Source organism: Erigeron canadensis, chromosome 7 (assembly GCF_010389155.1).
Source record: "Erigeron canadensis isolate Cc75 chromosome 7, C_canadensis_v1, whole genome shotgun sequence".
Classification (NCBI taxonomy): domain Eukaryota; kingdom Viridiplantae; phylum Streptophyta; class Magnoliopsida; order Asterales; family Asteraceae; genus Erigeron; species Erigeron canadensis.
The window spans coordinates 10,146,484-10,156,324 of NC_057767.1; the positions used below are offsets into that span (position 1 = coordinate 10,146,484).

Genomic DNA, 9,841 nt, shown 5'->3' on the forward strand with positions numbered 1-9,841 from the left:
ATCAAACACACCCTTATTGTTGGTAATAACATGTTAGTTTGAAATCAGTTTTAAAAGTGATGACATGGAGCTGTTGTGACAAAAGTGACGAGCATACATACGTCGCCACTGAAGGTTCTCTGATTACTAATTCGGAGTGTCCCAATGGACTTAGGTAGATTCGCATTTTAGAAGTGTGATACATCGATCGTACACGAGTATACATATTGAGCATATGGCACCAACTTTGCCTCGGCTAGGTGTACGTTCAGTTAAAATGTGAAAACCGAGACATATTTCTTCTTTTTCAATGCGGACATTCATTATAAAACGACCCAAATCAGGCAGCGAATAAGACACATTTTTAATTAAGACAACAAAAAACACATGTTATCAATTACCCAACTATTCTATATATACCCATTATTCAAACATGAACAATTCATCAACTTAAACATTATATATACTTCACTATTCATATCCTTATACACAAAATACAGATTCCAATCATGCAAGTTTTTCACATGAACAAAGGGGAAGGGGAGACTAGCTATGCCAAAAACTCTCTGCTTCAGGTAATTATTGTCAACGAGTTAAACATCTTAATTAAAAATTAAATATCAATAATTAAGTAGTTCTACATCATCATAAAACTTACATGAAAAGTTTAATTGCAGAAGAAGATAATCCTAATTGGTACTCGCGCTGTTAAAACTGCCATTTATAACATCTTAACAGAGTTGCGACCCGATAGCATGGGTGTCGCAGACCTTGGGTGTTCATCTGGACCCAACTCCTTGACAGTGATTTCTAAAATAATCCACATCGTGGATGCCGCTTGCCATCAACTCCATCAACCTGTACCTGAACTAAAGTTGTTTTTGAACGATCTCCCTGGCAATGACTTCAACGATGTGTTCAAGTCATTGCCAGAGCTTTATGATAAAGTGAAAAATGATTACGGCATTGAAGGCTGTTATATTTGCGGCTTACCTGGCTCGTTTTATGGCAGGTTGTTTCCCACAAATAGTCTCCATTTTGTTCATTCTTCTTCCAGCCTCCACTGGCTCTCTCAGGTTTGTGTTAAGTTTTACATATTTAAGATTGTGGATTAATTTTAAGTCCTATTTGGTACAAATAAATTTGCCAATAATTATGGTTTTGTTGATCCATATATATTTAGAAAAATCTTACACTAATTTAGAAAGATAACCAAAATACGATGTATATGAATTGAATGAGACACCATACAAAAATACCTAAATTTGTCAACACACATGGTAGCAGAGTTAATAAAGGACCACGTTTAAAAACAACAAAAAATATGACATGGTAAGCTGTCACAACCACTTCAATTAATTTCCATGGAACAAGATCGTACAATAATACAATGCTAATTACCAACTTTATTAGAGCTATAGGTGTGGACGTGTGGTGACAAACCACACTCATTAAAGTTGTGAATAGAATTACACCGAAACCACATACAATCATATTTTCTCACAATGTAGGGTCACACATATACCTAATAAGTAGAAAATAAAACAGAGACATAAACACAAACCTAGGAGGTAAACATCGAATTGGGGCCACCATGACCAAAAACACGAAAACATTGCTAGCAATAAAAGCGGCTATACTTGTTCCTTGCTCGATTTTGCCTAGCTTAACCACGAGCCCACGCAAACGTGTGAGACTCGTGGTAGAGGGTTTATGTTACAAGCAACTAGTCTTCTCCCCTTTTCTATTTTTCTCTCGAATGGTGATAAAAAAAAAAAAAAGTTGTGGGTACTAGGCTAATGTTGATTAGTGGCGGGTTGAAAGTGTTGTGCAAAATTAATGGTTGAGAAGTAGTTAGAAAGGTTTTTCTAATGCGACACTGAATAGTACTAATGGTTATACACCCCATTGTGAATAACAATGGTGTTGTAACCACTGTCATATACTCATATTGATAAGCTGAACAAATTTGTTATATGTAAATACTTACTAATCATGTAGATATTGTAATATATAAATAGGTATCAAGTATAAATTAGAGATTGTAATATTTGAAGTGGTATCAAAAACAAATAAGAGAGTGTATTATTAGAATATGTATCTAGAATAATATAGAGATTCTAATATTATTTGAACAGGTACCCCTGGGATTGGAACCGAAGGTTGGCACTCACCTAAACAAAGAGAAAATATACATATCAAAGAGAAGCTCCATAAGTGTCATAGAAGCTTACCAACAACAATTCCATAAGGACTTCTCATTGTTTTTGAGGTCGCGTGCAAAGGAAATGGTTGTGAAAGGACGGATGGTCTTGTCATTCATGGGCCGGCGATCCCCTGACCCTTGTGCGGACGAGGCTTGTTACCAGTGGGAACTTTTAGGACGTGCCATAATGAGCATGGCAATAGATGTGTGTACATTTGTATATCTTTAACATAGATGAACATACAAAATCTCAGAGTTTTAAGTTTTGGAGTAGTTAATTAACAGGTATTACTATATGTGTCGTTGTAGGGACTTGTTGAAAAGGAAAAGATCGATTCATTTAACGCCCCTTATTATGCACCAAGCCCGGAAGAAGTGCAACTTGAAGTGGAGAAAGAAGGATCATTCATAGTAAGTGGTGTTGAGGCATTTGAGATACAATGGGATGGTGGTGATTCAAATGGCCTCAAAGACTCCAGCGGTAATCGTGTGGCTAAAACCATTCGAGCCGTAGTGGAGCCAATGTTAGAGAGTCATTTTCATTTTGGTCCAACACTGATGGAAGAGTTGTTCCGTAGATATGCTAATATCATTGATGATTGCTTCTCAAAAAGAACATTAAAGTATACTAACTTGGTTATTTCTTTCATCAAAAGGGGCTGATATGTTCAGTCAAAGTGTATTCATGTAACCTTCTTTATCTACCTTATAAGTTTTCAAATATGAAAGTCATTTATATTGGTATACTGATAGTCTGGTAAATATGTTCCTCCTGTAAACATATTTTATATTCTAAGGGGAATTACACTCACCTGTTTTTTAGTACAAATAGAGATGCTTTTGGTTTTATATGAAGCTAATTTTCGTTGGTTAATCCAATCTGTTCATCAACATGTTCTGCTGTTTGGATAAGAAATCTAACTTTCTGATAAATGTAATATACCAGCAGATTCTTTTCACTCTGGAAACCCTTTTCATATCAATGCACCTCATATCAACCTTTAGATAGATGCAACTAGAGATGGCAACGAGGTGGGGATTGCCAGGGATCCCATTCCCCATCCCCATACCCGATTGTAGCTTGTAATCCCCGTCCCGATCCCCGTCCCCGTCCCTGACGGGGAATTAAGTTGCATCCCCATACCCGTCCCCATCGGGTATGGGGATCCCCATTGGGTAGTCGGGGATATAAAAAAAATTTCCGATCTTACAAATAAGCAAAAATGCCTAGATTCATCGACAAACAAACGGCTAAATCCAATAATGTAATACAAATGTCTAAATTCAGCAACAAAGGAGGTAATCCAAGGTACGAGTTTAAAAAAAACGTCTAAATCCAACAACATCCTAACACAAATTCAAAAAAAAAAAAATTAAAAAAAATCTTCAAATCCATGTTCACCATCCATCAGCAACGAATTGTCCACAAAGAATGAAGCTGCAGTGATAGTTTCCAACTGCAAGAATTCAAAATAAACACATGATTGTTATTCCATTGGGTTTCTCATGAGTTTACTATACACAGAAAGAAATGACAGAGCACTTACAAACATAGCACAAACTCATGTCACACTTTTAAAGTGAACTTAGAATTTAGATACACTGTAATAAATAAACGCCTATAGTATGTGATTTTTAATGTATACAATCAATGAGCCAAGTTTAAAGAAATATGATCAACCATAAATAAATAAAAATGGCTGCAAAGCTACCTTCAACAATCATCTTCGGGGTCCATATCATCATAAAATGTATCATAGTTATCAGATGTAAATGATTTACCATCATCTATACATTGATAAAAAGATGTTAGTCAACAAGTTCTTAGACTTATATATAATCAAATACTAGATTTAGTAAATATAAGTACTAATTACCTTCATTAATAACTTCCCACAACCAACTCTGAGCACACATCAAAGCTTCGATTGTATTCGGATGAAGTCGGCTGCGATGTGGACTAATAAGTCGTCCACTAGTACTAAATGCAGATTCTGAAGCCACGGTAGAGACGGGAATAATTTCTTATTTTACTAGTCCACAAACATGTAATATAGTAACATAAAAGCTTCGCAAAACATCCAAAATATCCTCAAACAGATATTATGACGATAACAAATACTCATAAGTCTCACAACGTACTGCAAATAATATCAAAAGTTCAGAACCAGCCAAGCAAGCTCATTCTTCATTGTCGTCTTCAGCATCCCCGCCAGCAGCCTTCTTTGCAACTGTCTTTTGGTTCTTTCGTTTCACTCTTCCAGGACAACCACCACCAAATGGACTAGTGAGTGAGAAATCGATATGCTTTTTGTTGGGGAAAATTCGTGAATAACGAACAGATGACCGGATATAATCAAACTCTGAAAGGCGTGTAATCACTTTCAGATTGAATCAATTTGGCGGTTCACCCAAACTATTCAATCGGATACAATTCAGAGAATTAAGAACGTTCTCTGTGTTTATTATTTGAGAGAAAAGAACCAAAAAGAAAGAAGAAAAGAGAATGACCAGAAATCTTATTACGGGGTGTATAAATCCACCAAAACGGCAGTTATTTGCAAGGTTTCGAAATTGCCATTTTTAGTCCCTCAAGTTCCGAAAATTTAATTTTCGGAGGGATTTTTACTATAGCAATTTAATGGAAATAAAAAATTTTACTATAGCTCGACCCCAGCCAGGGGTTGCCGCCCCTTGGACCCCGCTCATAGGGGCGCTGCCCCCGGACCCCCGTACCCCCTAAGGTCATAATAAATTCAAATATGCGTGCACTCCGCACCATCAATCCTATATGATGTATTATTATGACAATACTGATCAAACAAGTTAACCCAATTACACAAAAATATCCAACACTTTTTGCTGTCCACCCTCACCATGAAGGATGGCACATTGACCACCTGCCTTCCAACCTTGCAACCCAACAACAGATCATGGTGTTAAATCACTCAAAAAAAAATGTTGGAACAACAGAAGTTTATTAATAAGGCATCCAGCGGCAAGGCGTTAGATTCCAAAAAGGTACAATTACAAGAAATCTAGATAAACATTTTCAAAAAAAACACAAGACTATTTGAAACTACTTTCCAACTGCTGACAGATTTCATAAGTACTACCAAAATGAGTAACCATAACTAATATCAAAAACTATATCAATAACTAAGCAAAAAGATTCTGAATTAAAAAAGTACTTGATGAGAACACGGGCATGGTGAATAGAGTTGGCCATAGCAGTTTTAAAAACAAGTGTCTGAAGACGACGTTCCAAAAAGTTTTCAACATTAAGGGCCAGGACATAATCAAGTTTGTTCTGACTTTCATCCAAAAGACCATATCGTTTCATTCTCCTCATAAGTGCTTCTCCTTCAAAGATCCTACGGGGGTCCTTCTTATCAAGGGTCAAAAGCATTCTTGCAGCATTACGAACGCGGCTAAGAAAATACTGAATCCTCCATAGCTCCCTTTTGCCTCGAAGACCATACTCTCCAATAGGTTTCAACTCACCATCCAAACGTTCCTTCTCATAAGGACAACGTGGCTTCTTAAATGTCTTACCATCTAATTTATTAAACCACATTTTAACAACCAAGTGTGATCATTATAGAACAACAAAAAACTATAAGATTCCAATCAACAAATAAATCGCAGTTAATAACAACAAAAAATGCGGAAATGAAAAAAATAAGCACTTATTTATGTGCTAAAACATAAGTCATTAACAGATCAATATATAGATATAGATATATAAATGAATGTATGTATGAATTGATAAGAAAGAGGAATTTTGTGTGCGGACACGACATTTTTCAAGACGTATGGTGTAACTACGAACCATTGCTTTTGAATTTGTAAATATACGAAAACCGGAGTCTAAGACACTGGTCTTGTGTTTTGAGGGCAAAGTTGGTGTCTAAGACACCGGTTTTATGTTAGGTGTCACTTTTCCATACAAAGCCGGTGTCTTAGACACCGGTCTTCTAATCTTACTTTCAAAGTCGGTTTCCAAGAGTCTGGTTTCCTCGTTTCCTTCTCAACGGGGTTTTAAAAAACTGTTTATTTTTAAAAGGTAGCATGCGACCTGAAGAGTGCTTATGCATGTTTAATTTAATCTAATGAGTTTGTATATATATTGAAGAGTAAGAGTATGACACATTTATACATATTATTATTATGGTCATGTTATATTTTTTATATCGATGATTTTTGTAAGCATTTTATTTAAAAACATAGAAATCATAAAAGTTACACATTTTATTTAAAAACATATAAATCATACATTTTATTTAACAAACACATAGAAAGCATACATTTTATCCTCTATTAGGACACCTACTCCTATTATGACCATATTCACTACAAATACCACATTTTCTTGATTGTTTGGAACTATTGTCGGGATTATCCCTCTCATTTCGGAATCGTCTTGTTTGTCTCCCCTCCCCCTTTGAGTGACCATTCTAGATGAATCTGCCTTAATCATCCAACTTGGCTCATTCCAATAAGCGACGTCTTGAAGCGGATTCAATGTTGCTTGATATTGGCTTTTCCACGTCCTCCTTGTGTAGTATCTACTTAGCATGTCACTTACATTCGTATCGGTATGCCCACAAACACCAATTGCATGAGAACAAGGAAACCTTTGAGTTTACCAAAGTAAGGAAATAATGTGCTCGTGATAAAGAAGTTGGAAATGGTAACTTTGCAAACTTTGCTCTAATATAAAAGTCACAAAAAATTATTCTTGGAATTGTAATTAACATTCATGTTAGGAAATTTTACACATGATGAATGTCCAAGTCTCTTATGCCATGTGGTCGAACTAACTGCCATAGCTTGTCTCTCTTTCTTCAATACTCCCATTCGATAAAGACCGTCGATGCAACTACCCGCTCCAATCAAGCTCCTCGTTTGCAAGCCCTGTATGACAAAAAAGTCGGGAAAAAACGTGATTGCACAATGCAAATCTTTGGTTAGTCGCCTTACAGAGATAAGATTGCATCTTAAATTAGGAACAAATAAGACATCTTTAATTTTGACACCCCCTTGCAGAAGGGCTTTCCCATTCCCCTTTACAGGGACATTTTTGCCATTTGCAACTGTAACTGGAATTTCATTAGAATTGGTGACAATATCTACAAGCACTTCCTTTTGACAAAACATGTGCTCGGTTGCCGCCGAATCCATAGCTCCCGAGTCATCATTGTCAGTAAACGTACCTGCCATGTTGGCTTTTGGCGTCGCCTCTTCCTTTAGCCGGTCTTTGTTATCTCCAAAGAGCTTCAAAAAACATAGCATATTGTTCATTTGTTAACCCTTGAATTGGACTAGTAGTCGTTTCTACCAGCGCAGCGTGTGGCTTGAAACTATCTTTCTTTGCCTTCTCGGGCCACCACTCGGGATATCCAATACATCTGAAACATCCTTCTCGGTTGTGTCCATCACGGTCACATTCAGTGCAGTGCTCAACCTTGGTAACGGAACCTGATTTGTCATTCTTCTGCCATGGTTTCTTTCGGACAGGCCCTTCCCTTCGATTACCTTGAGATGTTTGGAAAGCAGTCACTTCACTGGTTGTCTTTTTCTTTGTTGCAACATTCCTTTGCTGTTCATCCTCCGCTACCATATGATAGGCATTGCTAAGAGTTGGTGTAGGCTGCATGGCCAATATTTGAGTACGTATGACAGCGAACTCGTCATCTAGACCAAGTAAGAACTCATACAACTGTTCCTTTTCTTTCAATTTAGCTAGTTTCTTTCCAACCTCACACTTACAGCCATTGCAGGTGCAATATGGAGTTGCAAGAACGGTTGTAATTTCATCCCAGATTCTTCTCAGTTTCGTGTAGTAAGCTGATACGGTTGCTCCATCTTGCTTGGTAACATTAAGCATTTGTTTTAATTCATATGCTCTTGGTGCACTCTCCTTCCCAAATCGTTCGCTTAGGTCTTTCCAGATTTCAGCAGCGGTGTTAGCGTACTTCACACTCGCCCGTATGTCTTTGTCCATGGCTGTGGTAAGCCATCCCTTCACCATCGCATCGCACCGCATCCAAGGCATGTAAGTTTCTTCTTCTTTTTCGGGTTTTGGAATTGTTCCATCGACAAATCCAATTTTGTTTTTGGCAAACAAGAAATTTGTCATTTCTTGTAACCAATCATTAAAGTTTGCATCCATCAAACCATCATTTACTTGCATCTGACGGGGATAGTCTGAGGGGTGTAGGTATAAAGGTGAGTTAGGATCTGTGTGATCCTTAGTTTTTGATTCCTCTCCTACGGCCATTAGAGTTTTAGAATTGATTATCTTAATTTTGGATCTCTTGCTCTGATACCATGAAGAAATTGGTACAGGGAGACAAGTTTAAGATCATGAGTTGAAGTTTTTATTTCTTATTATTCAAAAATACATGGAGAGTCAACCTTAAATAAGAAGTAGAAGTAACAACTAATACTACAAAATAGGATATAGAAACGAGTTCTAGTTGGCAGTAGATAAAGATCAAAGACTTGGTAAAACATAGTTATCTCCAATAGTATGTAATATGCATGCATGCATATATAGAAGCAAAGTTACAAAACAAAAAAGTGAGGATTTCACGGATATACAAAACTTCAATATAATAGTACGAAAATGCATCAGTTGTACAAATCATTTATCTAATTTTTACAAGTGTAACTGAAGACAGGCAAAGAAAAAAAAAAGGACACCGGTTTTAATTGGAGAAGAAGAAGATCGGCATCCAAGATACCGATTTTACTTGAAAAGAATAAAGACCGGTGTCTTGGACACTGGCTTTTGTTTTTTGCGATGCCATGTACACGCTGAGACACCGGCTTTGCCTTCTTCCAGCCAAGAGCGGTGTTGGAGTCACCGGATTTGATCCAAAAAGCTTAAGACCGGTGTCTAAGACACCGGTTTTCGTATGTTTACAAATTCAAAAGCATTTGTTCGTAGTTACACCATACGCTTTGAAAATTGTCAAAAGTAAGTAAGTAAGTAAGTAACTGCTCAGTGCCGCCTTTCGCGGGTTTTGAGCCCCAATACCTCGACGGTGTATGGGGGAGGTTAAGATGTAGGTAGACCTTACCTCTACCTAAGTAGAAAGGCTGCTTCCAGTTTCTACCTAAATGGTAGAAAAGGCCCTCCAACCTTTGCATGGGATGAGGATCGAACCCATAACCTCTGTCTCCAGAGGCGAGGGTGTTTACCACTGATCCAACCTTTGAAAATTGTCGTGTCCGTACAAAAAATTCTAAGAAAGAGAGATGAAGAGATATATATACAGTTGTGGTAGAAGTTGACGTGAACCATGGTTGTTGGACGTGCAACGGCTACTGTGATTTTTATGTAACACACACACACACACTGCTTCTGAGGTAAGGACGGCCTATATATGAATTTATTTAAACCCTAATACGTTAATATATTCGTAGAAATATTAGGGATATGTGAATTAATTTGCTGGGCTGTGTTTGGGTTATGGTATTTGGGGGGCTGCATGGTGTTGTTTGTTGAAATAATTATATATTGTTTTTATATTTTTAATTACTCCTTGATTAAAAATTAATAATGAGATCGACTAGTATATACTATGATTTATAAGTTTATTTATGTTTGTATATAAATATTCTTTATAATCGTAGTTACTACATGTA

At 36.9% G+C, this 9,841-nt stretch overlaps 2 protein-coding genes across 2 annotated transcripts; one reads left to right on the forward strand and one right to left on the reverse strand.

The window, feature by feature from the left end:
• Positions 1-450: 450 nt before the first annotated feature.
• On the forward strand, positions 451-2,953 carry LOC122608415 (probable jasmonic acid carboxyl methyltransferase 2). The gene is made up of 4 exons (XM_043781520.1): positions 451-554; positions 657-1,055; positions 2,118-2,390; positions 2,495-2,953. Exons 1-4 carry the CDS (start codon positions 489-491, stop codon positions 2,846-2,848), a joined length of 1,092 nt encoding a protein of 363 aa, XP_043637455.1. The 5' UTR covers positions 451-488; the 3' UTR covers positions 2,849-2,953.
• Positions 2,954-4,366: 1,413 nt separating this feature from the next.
• LOC122608580 (40S ribosomal protein S9-2-like) lies at positions 4,367-9,497 on the reverse strand. The gene is made up of 5 exons (XM_043781675.1): positions 9,470-9,497; positions 5,346-5,743; positions 5,042-5,097; position 4,548; positions 4,367-4,492 (listed from the first exon to the last, which is right to left on the reverse strand). Exons 1-5 carry the CDS (start codon positions 9,495-9,497, stop codon positions 4,367-4,369), a joined length of 609 nt encoding a protein of 202 aa, XP_043637610.1.
• Between the last annotated feature and the right edge of the window lie 344 nt (positions 9,498-9,841).